General features: G+C 41.6%; 1 protein-coding gene across 1 annotated transcript; it reads left to right on the top strand.

Annotated features, from left to right (window-relative positions):
• Positions 1–13069: 13069 nt before the first annotated feature.
• Positions 13070–14287, top strand: GPR62 (G protein-coupled receptor 62). Its single transcript, XM_063296441.1, has one exon. It carries the CDS (start codon positions 13070–13072, stop codon positions 14285–14287), a length of 1218 nt encoding a protein of 405 aa, XP_063152511.1.
• The last annotated feature ends 2340 nt before the right edge of the window (positions 14288–16627 follow it).

Below are 16627 nucleotides of genomic sequence, written 5' to 3'. Positions count from 1 at the left end.
ATTTAATTATTTCGTGATTACCACACAGTGTTCCAGATTTGCATCTGTGCAATGTTGGTACTATGTACCTTTTTTTTTTTTTGCCATTCAATCATGTCTGATCGTCAGCAACTGCCTGGACTAGTCCCTGCAGTTTTCTTGGCAAGGTTTTTCGGAAGTGGTTTGCCATTGCCTCCTTCCTAGGGCTTAGAGGGAGTGACTGGCCCAAAGTCACCCTGCTGGTTTCATGTCTAAGGCAGGACTAGAACTCACAGTCTCCTGGTTTCTAGCCTGTTCGTTCCTTTAAGCACTAGACCAAACTGGGTCTCAATACGTACCTAATTATATGCAAATAGAAAAATTAGTACAATACACCTAATTCATCATATTAAGAATATCATCTCTCTCTTTAAAAAGGAACAAGCACATTTCAACTACTGATGGCTGTGTTCAGCCTGTGTTTGGGCTATATCACTTCAGACTTGAGGAGTAGATTTATATAAGTCCTTGATTTTATTTTTGTTTAAAAATAAAATCACAGCCAAAACCCTCAAAAACCTCCAAATAGAAAACTAGCCCATTATAGAAAAAGGCTTTTAGCCACATTTTCTCCTTGACAGGAGACTGCAGCAAATCTGCAAGTTATATTTGATACTTATTTTACTTCAGCAGAAAGCTAAGGGGAAGAAGATGTGATGGAAGCATATCAAATTGTCTAAGGAATGAATTAATGGCATTTTCTCTCTCTCATAACACTGGGATCCAGGATCATCCAGTAAACTTAAGTGACGGGAGATTCAGGAAAAGATTTTCTTGTCATATTATGCCACTATGAAGAAACAGGATCATGGACTTCATGGGCCTTTGGTATGATCCAGATGGGCTCTTACAATATGGGAACAGTGCTGCATGGCTAGTGGGATGCTAGTAGGACACAGACGTAACATGTAATCAGTATCTGGGCTGATCCTTGTAATGAGACTCATTACACAATATCATGGAATGGAAGGGATAGAAGATCATCCCTTGGAGTTCAGCTAGCTCAACTCTCTGTTCAGGGCAGGAATCTACTATTACAGCATCTCCAACAGATGGCCATCTGGGTTACATGTGCTGGCTTATTTATTAACTGACAACTGTTTTTGATATGCCAAGCTGGCAGCTCTGTGTTCTTGCACAAATATAGGGAGTACGGACAGAGATTTGCCTCAGGTTTGCACCAGTATGGCATGTACTGGTTGGGAGCGACTATATGAGTTGACATGGTTTACAGATTACACTATCCCATGGTTTGTTTTAACTGTCATTTATTTGACAAGTCCTAATGGACTAATTTGCACATAACGCTAAACTCACATCCTTTCTATGTGTTCCTTAGAACACATTCCTTCAGAATGGGCTGGGCCAACACTTTTAGCCTTTTTCAGGAGATATGTTAAGGGTAAATTAAGTGTCTTACATCTTGTAAAGGTTGGAGGCACCCATTTCAACTTACTAAACCCTTCTGAAAATATCTAAACATTGAGCTGATTTTCCTTTCTGGGTAGGATGCTGAGTAGCAAAATGGATTCCTTAATACTTGGATTTTACCCTATAATCTTTCACCTCCTAAAAATGGCTAAAGATGTTGGCCTATCTACTTGGTGGCGCCATGATATCACCAGATATCCTCAGTAGCCCCCCAGGGTCCCCTTCATATTTTAAAGGATTGTAGTTCCTGGTTGTAAAAAGTTGTATACATTAGCCATGGGTTACAAATGACAACAATTGCATTCACACAGTACACTTATCAAGTCCTAAATAAACCTAAAAACTGGAGTCACACACTAAACCATAATGCATGGGTAGCTGGCCTCATATAACACAATAAATAAACCAAAACTAAAATAAAACCATGGTCTGTTTAGTGCAAGAGGTGAACTTGGTCTTTAGTAAAACTAGCACTATAAACTCCATTCAAGACTCCTAGCCAGAATTGTCCTACCTAGATGACTGTTCTGTTACCAACAACAGCAGATCACCTGCATCTTACAGCTGCCAAAGAGAGCTTGTTTGTCAACAATATTTGGTATTTCATTTCTATTTTCTATTACCACTTCTTTGGATAAAAGAAAGTGTTTCCCAGGTTTCACTCACCTCTAAATCATCAATGGCAAAATAGTCAAGGAAACTGCATTTAAACTGCCTTAGGCATTGCGTTTGGTAAAGCAATGTGTACACAGTCTGTGCCCTGCGTCATCCTAACTGAAAGTGCCACTATTTGTGGGTCACACAGAGAGAGCTATAACTCTCCTCTGAAGTGTACACATGATTAATGAAGAATAAGTGCCATTTAAGTTCTTCCCTTGTTGTTCATTTCACTGGCCCATGGATACAGGAGCCTCTAAATTAGGCTCAATTTCTGCCATAAGTTATGTAAATGACATATATGCTTTTAACCAGGAATTAGAGAAATGTATGAGGTGCAGTGGTGCTTAAGGCTGGTCCTGCCATGAGGCCAGCATGAACCCCTTTTCTCAGGAGGATGAGCAAGGACTAGATGGAGGCCTGTCGCCACCTCTCCCCTCCAAGAAAGAAAGGGCCTGGGTGTTCCTGGGCTTCCAGTAACTACTGCCTCAGAGGAAACACATAACTGCTTTATTGGCTGAGCTGTTAAACTTCAGGCAGCATTTTTTGCCACTGCAGCAAAGTAACTGGCACTGGTCCAAGAGCTCTGTGGATTTGGGGCCAGAGATGCTAAGAAAGGTGCCTGCATCAAAATGGTGCAACTGCTTCTCAGAGCAAGTCACTGGAAGACAAAATGCCTTGGAGAGCTGGTAGTTCCACTCCCCAGGAGGAGGAGAGCTCCAGCATCTGTTGTTTCACTATGGCTTCCATGTGCCTTGGGCTGGCCCCAGTGGCACCTGCTCATTATGACTTTCCAGAATTCCTGATTTATAGGTGAAAGCCAGTGAAAGCCAGTGTCTGCAAGCCACAGCAGGAGATAACTGTAGCCTTTATGGCTAGGTTATTCAACTTCCTGAAACCATCTGGTTGACTACTTTGGGATATTAAGATGCTAATTCAGCTGATTGCATATTCTGATCCAACAAGTTTCCAAGTAGGTTGTCTCATGCAATGCAATGTAGGAAAGCACCACCCTAGACCCAAAGATGTTTTGATTCTATGTTCTCTGGTTGGAGAAACATAAGTCCTGTTTTGTCCATGAATGAAGACTATTTGGATGATTCTTCACTTAAAACAACCTTAGATAATTCTCAGTTGACTGCAGAAATCCAGAAATACTTTTTAGGCCAATCTTTTTGAGCTGATGAGTACATGCTACAATTTGACTGCCACAGGATATATATCCTCTTGGAAGCATGAATTTACCAGAATGTTACTGTCATTCCCTCTAGTCATTCACCACCTTGCAGGATGATCCCTAACACCCCTACTTACTGTTGTCCTTTTTCTGGGCAGGTCCAGAAGAACCACTGAGATACAGCTGCCTTTTCTTTTGATTTACTAGAATAGTTTATGGGACTCAGTTGGGGCCTAGAGGTGTTCTTGGAAATAAAGAGTATGCTGTAGACCAGCACTTTGCTTTGCAGCATACCAGCTTCTCATTTCCCCTTTTTTAGCACAATTTTAAAGACTATAAAAATGCAGATGGGAGAGGAAGCCAGGAAGTGGTAAACATGCTAGTAGCATGGCTCTCCTCTCTCTGGAGACTGAGCTGGGAGTGACAAGTTTACACTGGCATATCATCCACTGTTGCACTTACTGATAGGTAAAGACTTCCATGGATATCATGACTAAGACCTCATGGCATACATTGATTGGATCACTGCCAGCTGAGGGCTCCCCCCTTTCCCAAGTACTTCTCTGCTACAAATCAGCTTGTATGATTTGTAACACCTCCTGATTTTATTCCAAGATATTCTCTCCTGACAGTAGGGCAGCACTACTGTAAACAAACTGGGGCCCTCCAGATAGTTTAGACTTCAGTTCCCACAGTCATTAGCCATGCTAGCTGTGGCCAATGTGAGCTGAACACCAAGATATCTAGAAGGCAACAGATTGTCTGGTCCTGTTCCAAGACATCCAGGATGGTAAATGAAAGAAAAAGCTGTAAGTTATTTAATGTATGTATTAATTGATGGACATGGATACATGTGTCAAGCTTCCCATCAAAGACAGAAAAAGGTAAAAAGAACATTCATGACTGCCAATACCAATCAGTATTTTTTTAGAACGGTTGAGTAGAAGTCCTGCATTTGGTAATACTGTACAGACCTTAGTGAGCTGACAAAGAGTGCCACTGATTTGCTTTCTCTACCACCAGCACCCCATGAGGAAAAAAATCCACAACTTTTGCATTCATTTCTTACTAAAGGGAACATCCAGACCCAATTATCTGCTTGCAGAGTTGAGAATTGTGCCCTCAGCCTCCATCCCTTCTTACAGAATCAGAATCAAGCAACCTGCGCTGTCCATCACTGTGGGAGGTACTTAGGACCCAGTAGACTTCTCTCTGTGAATGATAGACAGTGCTTAAAAAGGCCACGCAGAGCCCAGATGTGACAGCCTGTGCCATCCACAGTGAAGGAACAACCAGCAACTGCTACTGCAGCAGTTACAGCAGCAGCCACTCCTCCTGGCTCCGTTCCAGGTGTAGGAGAATCTAACAGCATCATAAGGAGTATGCAACACCTTCCCAGAGATGTACGTCTTCACCAACCTGTCTTTAAGATGTAACTGCTTCTCCTACAGCAGGAAAGTACTTTGATTCCACAAACAAAGCTGGTCATTGCAAACAGTAGGACAACAGTTCCATGCTCCCTTAAAGGTGCTGGTACTAACTCAGAGATTTCACCAGTGTGCTGCCCAGGAAAAAGGACCCCATGGAACATGAACATTTGACACAGCGATCTTGAATATCACTCAGGTGGCAGCCTGAAGCGGCTACAGGCCATGCCAGGCAGTTATGAAGATTTCACTGATCAGGAGGAAACCAAATCTGGCATTATTGCTGAGTAATGCCACAAAAGAATCTGATGTGGACTGGAGTTTGGTAAGCTATTTCTTCATGGGATGTTTTGGGAAGGAAGTAGATTGACAATTGCTGGTGTTTCAGGTTAGCTTTTATGGTGAAATATCTCAGTCATTCATAGAACTGTGAATGTACCTAGATCACAATGCTTTCCAGTGTAACCTACCTTCTATTTTCTCAACTCCCTTCTCCCTCTTCCAAATAATATGTAAAGAGAGTAGATGGTTGCAAATCCCCCTTGGATTGATATGAAGCTGTCAGTTTGGAAGCACCCTGAGCTGGATGTGATGGAGAACATTAGAAGCTTTTTTTAATGAAGGGAAAGTATAATACCACCTCTTTATTTCAAATGGGTCTTTAGGCCTTTAACGAGTAAGGATCTCTTGCATATTTTCCCATTTTAATTCTAAGATGTCTCAAGTGTTGAATTCCAGAAAGGCCTGAAGTATTTATAAATGTGCTTTTGTATAAGGCACAAGTGAGTCTTTATTAGAACACTCATCTCCGTTAAAGAAGGAAGAGTTTGAACTGAAAGGAGTGTGCAAAAGAGCTATGAAAATGAAGGTGGTGGTAAAGAATTCAGCTCATCATGGGAGAGACCTGAAAAATTGCCTGGGTCTGGTTAGCCCAGTAAAAAAAAAAAGTTAGGGTTAACAAAGTAAAGGGGGAGATAATTCTTACATGTTTACATACCAGATCTATTGCCTATCAGCTGGTCAGGCATACTAAAAGGAGGGTTTGAAGGCAAACAAAACTCTAAAACAGTGTTTCTCAGCCTTGACATCTTGAAGACGTGCGGACTTCAACTCCCAGAATTTTCCCATTTCCACTTGTTAAGCTGGCTTGAGACTTTATTACCAAGGATGACAGAAAGAGATGTCAGAATTGCAAGTGTTACAGGCCCAGACTGCTGTTGAGTCTTGCAAGGGAGCTGCTGAAGCCGTCTGGTGGTTGCTGCGAACCGAACAATAAGCCCATATAACCAGGGCTTATTTCAACCAGTGGGGAGTTGCCCTGGCAACTTGGTCTAAGGAGGAATTTCCTGACTAGGGAGCTCAGGACTATGGATGGGAAGTCATAGAGGAGCCTTCTCATAACTTTAGTAGGAATCATCCCAGAACAGACTGTCTATCACAGTTTCACCCTTATCTTCATATGTGTAGGAACGCATGGGTATGTTGCATGTCTTTAAATGTAAGTGAAAGGGAGCAGTCATGCAGCACAAGTAAAATGCTCTTATAGGTATGCTAGTGTATACACAAGCCAATGATCTTCTCTCTAGAAAACAGAAGGGGACAAGGAAGCCTTATATATACAAGCACATACAGAGAAATATGTTTGTATACATAAGGCTTTTTAGTCTGTTTCCCAGAAAGAAGATCATAGGCTTGTACATTTACTAGCATACCTATAAGAGCATTGTAATTAAGCTCATCCACATGGTTGTGCATTGGTGGGGGTTTATTTATTTATTTTTATCCCGCTTTTATTGTTTTTATAAAGAACTCAAGGTGGCAAACATACATAATACCCCTTCCTCCTGTGTGTGTATGTGTGTGTGCGTGACCTCACTGACTGACATAAAACTGGCAGTGAATTCAGGAATTAAGATTCTTTTCAGGCCAAAGTGGTCTGTTGAATCTTAGGGGAGGATTTTATGAGATAAGGCAAAATCCAAGATGAGCCCTTCCAGTATGTATATTTTAGCTTTACAAAACCTTGGAGAGGGTTAATCCTTTTTCTGAAGTGATGGTTACCCCTCTAAAGTCATCCAGCCCATGTCTAATGGCTGGACCCCATGGAGATAGCCTGGTTCATTCACACTATTGCTTTGAAGTACCCCTTTCCCTTCAGCAGAGCTTAAGCAGCACCTTGGTTTGCCAGGGAGCTAAGAACAAGGAAGCAGATGGGTAGAAGCTTGAGAACAAGTAGAGGAACTCCCAGAGTGAATTGTTTAAACACAGGGTAAGATCCTCCTTAAGGCTATTTGCAATCCTACATCATGCAGGGGATGTACTGAAGAGGACGTTCTTCTATGCTTTCATTGCATCAATACAAGACAGGCTGGTGACACTTTCCATACTGTGTTCCACACGGCATCTCCATCAAGATGGTGGAGAAGGGGAGCCAGAACAGACAGAGCCAATTATGAGCAATTTTTGATATTCTTTGCAGACAAAGTCAACAGGACTTAGTCTCCAGGGCAGGTCATTGGGAGGTCACTTGTAAAACTGCTTGTCCCATTCACATGAGTTATTTTCAGCTTCAACATCTCATGGATATGGACAGAATGAGGGCCACCACTATTGCTCAAATCTTGCCCTTTCTTGCTGATTAAATCAGCCAAGTCAGGACTGGACCCATGGACACAGGATGTGACTAATGCCTCTTTGGATGAGGGAAGTGTTCCCATTGGCTTAAAGGAAACAGTTAAATGATATTTATTGAAAAAGCTGCATCTGGACCTATAAGATCTATGTAATTATAGGCTAGTTTCTTTCATTCCTGGAAAAGTGATCAATAAGGTGGTAACTCCTCAAGTCTAGATATATCTGGATGAAACTAATTATCTGGCCCCATGTTAATCAGAGTACCTAGAATATGGTACTGGGGTTGTTTTGGTTACCTTTGGTGATGACCTACAACTAGATTATTGGAGTGCAACCCTGCTATTTCTCCTGACCCTTTTGGCAGGTTTTGATACTGTCAACCATTGTATTCTTCTGGACCATCTGGTGGGGTTGGGCCTTGGAGGCACTGTTTTGCAGCAGTTCTGGACCTTCCTGTTAGCATTCATCCCAAAGGTGAGGCTCAGGGACTACTGTCTGAAGCCTAGGTTGTTCTGTGTTAGAACAGAGTTTTAATTTGTCCCCTACATTGTTTAACATGCATATGAATCTGCTGGGTGAGGTCATTTTAGGATTGAGAATGGGGTGTCATCAGTATGCTAAAGATATCTAGCTCTATTGCTCCTAATCAAACCTTGAACATTGTTTAAATTTGTTAATGGGCTGCACAAGGGAAAATAACCTGAAATTCAGACTATCAAGGAGAAAACCTGACTGAGAGAGGAATCCTATTTTAGATTTGCTCTCTTCCAGAAAGAGCAGGTTCATGGGGTGGAAATCTTCCTTGACTCCCAGCTGCTACTAGATTTGCAGATGATAGCTTTGGCAAATAGTGTGTTTACACAACTATAATCAGTGCACCAATTGCGACTCTTCCAGAGCTGGTCAGACTTAGTGGCAGTTATCACACTTTGCTTACATCTTTCCTTGTCTCCTGCAAGGTGTTTTATGTCTTTGAAAAGTGTCCAGAAATTGCAGTTTGTGCAGTTGTGTATAGAGATCACATGATGTGTGCACTTAAACATCTGCCATAGTTGCCCATGGCCTACTGGATGCAACTTAAGGTGCAGATGTTGAGCTTTAAAGCTGGGATCGACACTCCCACTATTGGGAATGCTCTGCTACTTAGAACATCAGGAAAGGTCCTTTTGAAGCTCCCCTGATACGAGATTCATCTCACCCCAACTCATCTGGGAAAGGGCTTTCTCTTGTGGGTCCCCCAGTTTCTCTGCATATGCCCACCCCTTTTCTTGCATTTAGAGCAATGGGGAAAACCCGTTTCTTTCAATAAGCTTTTAATTCATATTTGAATTGAATTTGATTTTAATGACACCCATATTAAATTTATCTTGATTTTAATTGTACAGTTTTTCTTCTTGTTTTATGCTTCGTGTTTTTAACTGCTGAAAGCTACTTGAGTGTCAGATGTATAGAAAGGCAGAATGTAAATTTAATAAATAATATTATTAAGCATCCTGAATATGTTAGTACACTGCATATGTAGGGCAACATTATATTGGTTTGCAAAGTAGTTTCTGGATTAGATATCTTAACTTGCCTAGAATAACACTGAACATAGTTGGGATAAAACTGGGCTTCAGTTGTGCGTGTATCATTTTGGCCCAAATGTACCAAAACTGATACTGACTCTCCTTACTATTAGAAAAGAAAGGGAAGTAACTGTGGCTGGTAACCTAGTCCACACCTTCCCTATCATAATAAAAAGTGTTGTGGAGAAGCCTTCATTGACCAAAGCCAGGAGGGGCAGTGAATATCTATGATCTGACATGACCATGGTGTATGGAAGATGGGCCATGGCACAGAAGAGGAGTAAATGGTAAAGAGCATGAGTTAACAAGTGAAATGAAAGAAGAAATAGACATTCCCTTGGCAATGAGAAGGTGTCAGTCTATTCATCCATGCAAATAGTAAAGGAATGAATGTAAATCTAAAAGCATGATCGATATTAGGCTGAAAGATAGAGAGCATTACTGAAGGAGATAAGGATGATGAGAGGTTCTGAATATGGAACACACAATTTCTGGTAGGGCCAAGAGTAGAACTTTGGAAAAACAGGCTTGGAAAAAAGAAAAGCAGTGAACAAAAAGAAAGTGAAAGGAGAACAATTGCAGGAAGGAAAAAAATATTTGAAGGCAAATTGGGAAGACACAGGTTTAAGTTAATCTTCTACCTTGGAAGCTCACTAATAGATTTGGGGCCAGTCATTATCTTTTAGTTCAATGTATCTGTATGTAACTGTTGTGTGAAAAATTGAAGGAGAACTTGGTATGAACACTGCTTTGAACTCCGGGAGAAAAAGCAGAATAAAGCCTAACAGTAAATATTCAGTCCATGGAGATAAAACCCATAACAACTAATTAGGGATGTATTTCCAAGTATTGAGATAGCACTGTGCAAAACAACCATTGTGGCTTGTATCTTGTGATGGACTTGATAAGGTCTATCAGGAAATTCCCTCCCCATCTCTTACAGGAGATGAAAGCGGCACTGACTGGTTGCACGCAGGACTCTTGGCACAAGATCTATCCCTGTGCAAGCAAGGACCTCATACCGCAGGCTCGTTCCTCTCTCTTCCTTTCCTTTCAAGGGGAAGCCTTGTAAAAATTAGGGTGAAATCTCTTTTTGACATCACAAGCACAGAATTAACTCAGTCCAAAGTATTAGGGAAAAGTAGGAACTTTCATAGACTATGGGCCTTTCCCCACTCCTACCTACCTACCTACCTACATACATACATACCTATTCAATTTATAGCTTGGACCCATACCTGAGGCAGCTTAGAGCCATCCTTAGCTATTTCAGTGATAAAGTAATGTTCCCCCTCTGAAGTAGCCAACAGGGCCCAGCAGTTTTGCCATGGGTGCTGTCTGTTGACCCCTTGGGGGTGGGATCAGCCCAGTCTAACCACTTGAGGCTGGTGCAGCAACACCAGCCCTTCCCCTCTGGCACAGGATGTTGTCTTCCAGGGCCATTCTGTTTGGACACTAAACAGGGATCTCCCCTTGTACAAGCTGGGCCTCCAAGCCAGTCCCTGGTTCTATTCCAACTGGATCTGCTCTAACCACAGCTTAGAAAGCCTCCTTTCCCTCTTCGTTTCCAACCTCTCTTCAAGATCATTGATAATGACAAGATTATCATAATTGCCTGATGTCTTCCCCACTGGTTGGAGAAGTTGAGAATATGAGGGGAGGTCAGCCTTCCCTGCAGAGCTAATGAAGACCCTGTTCTTCCCCTTGAAACCAGAAGAGAAGCAATGGGAGCGTGTATGCCAGTTTAGTTTTCTCCTGGCTCACAGATGGGAGGAGAGTGCTTTCACCCTTTTATTAGGGATGCAATTTGCCACATAACCCAGCAAAGTTCCTGTGGATCTTACCATTGCGGAGTCCACCCTCCACTTGAAAAATCTGTTCATCTGCAAACCTGAAGTTTGTATCTCCAGATGTACTAAGTGTGGTGTTGGGGAGCGAGGAGGGGCGGACTGTGTGGGAATCAGAGTAGGTTAGCATCTGCACAAAGGAACCTGAACAAAACAGAAAATGTTTGCATAGAATGTAAACTGAAAAGAAAGTTCCACTTGAGAGATTGTCAGGATCAGAGAACACTAGAACCTTTTTAAGGCAGCAGCATCAACTGAAAAAAGGAACTTTCCTAGTGCACTAATAGGAGAAGAAGACTGAGGCTCTGGCCCTGTGATATTCCTCAAAGACCTTTCTTGTTAAATCCAAGCCTGCCCCCCCCCCCCACAAAAAAAGAAAGAGCAATGCTGCTGCCTCAAGTGGAGCAGCGTTTCTGGTTTTTTAAAAGGCAGGGTTTTGATGTGGGCAGCGATGGATGGTGTGGCAGGTCCCTCATCGATCATCACAGAGTCACCAACCAAAGCAAAGGGCACCATTATATCCTCCTAATATAGCTATATACATTTTAGGGATTTTATTTTTTATTTTTTAATTTCACTACGGAGGTCATGCTTCAAATTAAAACTTTTTAAAAAATGAATTTTAGAAACCATTCCTGATTGCTTCCATTGACATTTCTGGGTGATTTTTCCCATCACTTTTTTAAAGCTATCATTGTAGTATTAAAGTGCTATAACATTATATTTCACACTTATATATGATCAGTATTTGAGCACTAATTAAAAGATAAATTTAAAAATTAGCAGTAATACAATGAGGCTAATTGAAAAATTATGGCAGCTTCAGAAATCTCCTTGGCTGAAATGAACTCTCTTATTCACTGTAGCTATGTTACACTCCCTGGTGTAGAACACAAATAAAGTGCCCTATTCTTGTTAGTGTAGGAAATCAGTTGGAATTTTTCCTGTAGTTACAGCAGAAAAGTTACAAAAATTAGTCCTAGGGGCTACCCATGACTTTGCTGATAGTGGCTTATGTTGGCTATGTTGATCCTGGGACATAGAGCCGAAATTCAACGCTGAACTACTGAAAATATTACATACAGATTTTGAAATTCATTAGACATTTCCTACAGACTGGTCTCTTTTTTAGTCAGCTAGAAGCTTGTTTTTCATGTGGGCTAGAAGCTTGTTTTTAAAATGAAATAAAGCATCCAGTGCTGTATAGTTTTCTACACTAATTCAGAATGTCAAAATACATACAGCTGGCTAAGGACAGCAGATAGTAACCTGGGAGTAAACTACAGAACACAGTGAGTAGGACTTCTCAGCAGCCAAGAGTCTTATTAGACAGCAAGCTTCTGAAAGGAACCGCTTTCATTGCCTCAATTATCATTGATCAGGAAGGAGAAAGTCGCAGCTGGTGCAGTAATTATAGTGACAAATAGCCTCATGCTTCAATAATAGAGGGAAATTGTTGGGCCCTAACAGAAATCTATAACCCACACTTTCTAACTACCTTCATTTAGCTAACTTCCTAAAGGAGAACTAAGAGCTGTCCTTTCTGCACTATCTTACTCTTTTCCATGGCTGAGGTCATCCAACAGTTGCTGTGATGCAATATCCAAGCAAATAAACCACATTTAACATGATGGCTTGGTCACAAAAGTCACCCATAAAGAACTGGTTTCCCACAACAGACTAAACCACAAACTATCCATCATGCAGCCCGATGTGTAGTGCAAACGTAGCCTCTGTATCATATGGATGAGTGTGGTTTTCTTAGCAAGAATACAGAAGTGGTTCAACCCTTCAAGTTAAACTAAGTCAGGAAACAGACTCTGCATGAAGTATTAGAACTCTGTTGCTATACGGTATAATAACAGAATCTTGAAAGCCAGACAGAGATTTTTGCTCTCCCCTTTTACACTAAAGAGAATCAAGGAGGGGCACTCTTGAGTTTTCCCCTCACACTTCCTGTGGATCTGGGCTAAGATGATGTTTACATAATGGCTGTTGAATTCCTCTTTCAAGGACATAACTGTTTACCTATACAGTGGTTTCCATTGCCTTCTTTGAGGATGTTTGTTATCCTCCCATTCTGTAGCCTATTAGAGCATCTAATAGGAATCAACATATCTCACCGAAGGCAATGAAATTCCATTTCATTCTATCCTATTCATTATTTTGTTACTATTTTTTTTCCTCTCTTCTACAGGAATTGAGAGATACCAAAAGAAGAGACAGTGGTATTGACATGCACCCTAGGTATCTCCTGGCACTTCTTGTTGTTAAAGCCCAGGCTGCCTAGAAATAGACTTCTTAGGAATGATGGTAAACAGAACTAGGATTAACTCTACTCATGGACTTGATGCCTTTGGAGTATCCCAGTTCCAGGAGGCCATTGGTGTTTTCTTCATGGTTATGCTGAGTGTCATTGCCTTGGTTGCCAACACAGCAGTCCTGGTTGTTCTTCTCAAAACACCTCTACTGAGGAAGTTCATCTTTGTCTGCCATCTTTGCTTTGTAGATCTGTTGTCAGCCATTTTCATCATGCCACTGGGGATTATCTCCAGTTCCACGTGCTTCAACAGAATTTTGTATAGCATCGCTGAGTGTCAAACACTGATCTTCTTGAATGTTTGTTTCATCAGCACTTCCATACTCACCATCTCTGTTATCAGCATTGAACGATACTACTACATTGTCCACCCCATGAGATATGAAGTTAAGATGACTACTGGGCTGGCCATTACTGTGGTGGCTTTCATCTGGATTAAGTCTATGCTGGTTGCTGCTCTGGCACTAGTAGGCTGGCCCCAAGACAATGGTGCTAGCAGTGCCAGTAAATGTACTGTCAACTGGAGCCCTGGAGCTCACAAGAAGATTTTTGTGATAATCTTCAGCATTCTCTGCTTCATACTGCCCACTTTAATTATCTTTGCAGTATATGGCAGCATCTACAAAGTGGCCCGCATTGCCTCCTTGCAGCATATTCCTGTCCCATCCTGGACAGCTGCCCCCAGACAAAGGTCAGAGTCCATTCACAGCCAAGTCACCATCATCACTACCAGGAATGTGCCTCCTAGACTGTCTCCTGAGCGTTTTTTTGGTGGGAATAAAGCAGCCCTCACCTTGGTGCTGATTGTAGGCCAGTTTCTCTGCTGCTGGCTTCCTTTTTTCTCCTTCCACCTCCACTGCTCCTTCAACTCTGCCCCTTCAGTCCCCGATTCTATTGAAATAGTTGTGACCTGGCTGGCTTATTCTTCCTTTGCGATCAACCCTTTCTTCTACGGGTTGCTAAACCGCCAGATCAGAGAAGAGCTAGCCAAGATGGGACGACACTGCCTCAGCAAGCCTCTGAACCAGGACTTTTGTGTCTCCAGCCCAGAAGGCTCTATCCATGAGAATTTCCTCCAGTTCCTCCAGAGGACTAGTGGCACAATAGAGACCCATTTCAGCTATGTGAATTCCAGCCCCAGGAACACTTTGGACCAGACTGCTATGGGATTCAGAATCCCAGGACAAATCCCAGAAGAAACCAACTGAGGAAAGAATACTGTGTTGTGTTTTTGTACGTTCCATGTTTCTTTCCTTCTGGCTTTGCATTTATCTTCTTCTGCACTGAAAATACTGAATGAGCTTTCTTTTGAGAAGGATTGTCAGCTGAGCAATAGCTTTCTCTTAAGTGTAAGTGGAAATGTGACTACATGAATTCTCAGCATCTCCTCTTTTTCCAGTAACTAGTAGGCATGTAAGTGTAAGCAGTTGTACTAATACGCAGTTGTACCGAACTCACTCGGATAGTTCTGTGCAGACACCTGACACCTTAACAATACCTACAGAGACTCCAGGAAAATATTGTGTGTTTGGTGGTAGGGAGTGTCAGAAAACCGTCCAAAGTGCTTTCTTAAAATACAGTTAACCCCAAGTCAACACCAGGCATGGTCGTCTTTCCTATTCATATAGTGGAATGGGCAGATTTAGTTTTGTAGCAGGCAGCTTGCTTAGTTTGTACTTAACACAAAGATGCTTTTTCCTTAAGAAAATAATATGTGCCCTAGTGCTGTAGAACAGAATTGCCCAGTCTCCAAAAATATAGGCCAGTGGTAGTCTGCTTTGACTTCTTCACTATGACAAAGGGGAGAAGACAGGCTTGTGGAAATTATTATGGTCAATCACACTAGATAAAGCAACTATTCTTACCCCCATAGTTTAAGAAGAAAGGCAAAATTGTAATTTCCTGTAATTCAGTACTGTGCAGGGAAGATTCTGAACTTGGAGGGAATTCGGACGAAGAGTAAGATAATGTTTTCTGAATCACATTCAGCAAATAAGAACTACTGTCTGTTCCCTGTGCAAGAATAACTTGGGGAAAGTCCTAATATAGAGGCTTATAATAAAAAGGCAGAATCCATTACATTTGTGATGGTCTTTGAACGTTTCAAAGTGCACAAAAATTCTGTGTCAGTTCTATTTTTTTTTCCCATTCAGGACTAACCCTGAAAAAAAGTAAAATAAGACAACCTTGAAAAAAGCATCTCTTGAGAATTAATTCCATTTCTCTTGAGAAACTGTGTCACAAATCCAAACTGTCATCCTATATCCTAAATTTTCCACTTCTCCAAATCTCAGGTTAATTTAGATCCCTTGCATGAAGTGGGGAGGCAGCAATCCTCACAGGGCAGAGGAAGACTGGATCCCTTCAGTTATCATGTTGGTTATTTCACATAGGCAACTATTAGTATACTTAGGTTTGTGTGGGTGACAGGTAGTAACTGCCACTTTCCATGGTCAGGAAGGAAGGAATCATATTGTAGATCTTGGTCCCTCAGTGAGACTCCAAAGAGAGCCAAGAGGTACTAATTCTGAGTTTCTTAGTGAATCTGAGAAAGTACAGTTGCAATGGACACAAAGTTGGGACTGATGAAATGGCTCATAGGAGCAGGTTAAGATGGTACACTCCCTTTGTAGCCAAAGGCATTCCAGATGAGTTGGCTTTAATCTGAAATGAAAGCACTAGGGCCAGCTTTAGGCTAAGGGGGTGCAAACACCACCCTTCATTCTGAATCATTCCAAAAATGCAAATCTTTGCATCAGCAGGAGGTGGCGCCATCAGTTAATATAACCTAGGGGCATCATATACCCTTGAGCTGGCACTGGAAAACACCCACTTGATTGGCTTGATGTGAGAAATGCAAGTGGTCAGATCAAGATGAAGAGTTGTTAGATCAGGGCATGGTTTGGTCCTTGCTCATATATACTGAGTTTCCTTTGCTTCAGGCGTGCGTGCTTAGGAGCCTGAGAAAAACAAAGGTGCTACTTAATAGAAGTAACAAATGAGTCATACTGATTTTCTGCTTACCTGCCTAAGTAAAAGACTAAGGTTGCAATCTTATGGATACTTCCTGTTTGGAGGTAAGGCCCACTGAATTTAACAGGACATGCTTATTTAGAAACCTGCAGAAGATACAGCTGTAGGCAGACTACTATGATAACATGTTAACAAGTTTACCTAAACAAACGCCTGCACAGGATATAATATTTGTCACTGAGAATCTCATCATTACTAACAATTATGATGTGTGTCTTAACAATTCTGTTAATACAAGCAACGCTTGGAGAGATTTCTGAGCAGATTCTTTTTGGTTTCTCTGTCTCTGAAGAAGCTCAGCCCCTCTGATTTAGCAAGGGTGAGTGGTGTGCAGAAGCAGACTTTTGAGCATCAAGTTTATGTGAATGTAGAACTGTGATTGTAATGGGACCCTCCAGCCACATACAGTAGTTGATATTCATTCAAACTGTGCTGACCTATATAGATCTCCCAGTACTCATTGAGACTAGCATCATCATAAGAATTAGATTTGAAAGAGCAAATCAGAAGAGCTG

The sequence above is a fragment of the Candoia aspera genome, chromosome 2 (genome assembly GCF_035149785.1).
Source record: "Candoia aspera isolate rCanAsp1 chromosome 2, rCanAsp1.hap2, whole genome shotgun sequence".
NCBI classification, from domain to species: domain Eukaryota; kingdom Metazoa; phylum Chordata; class Lepidosauria; order Squamata; family Boidae; genus Candoia; species Candoia aspera.
This window is presented reverse-complemented; position numbering and strand designations above follow the sequence as displayed.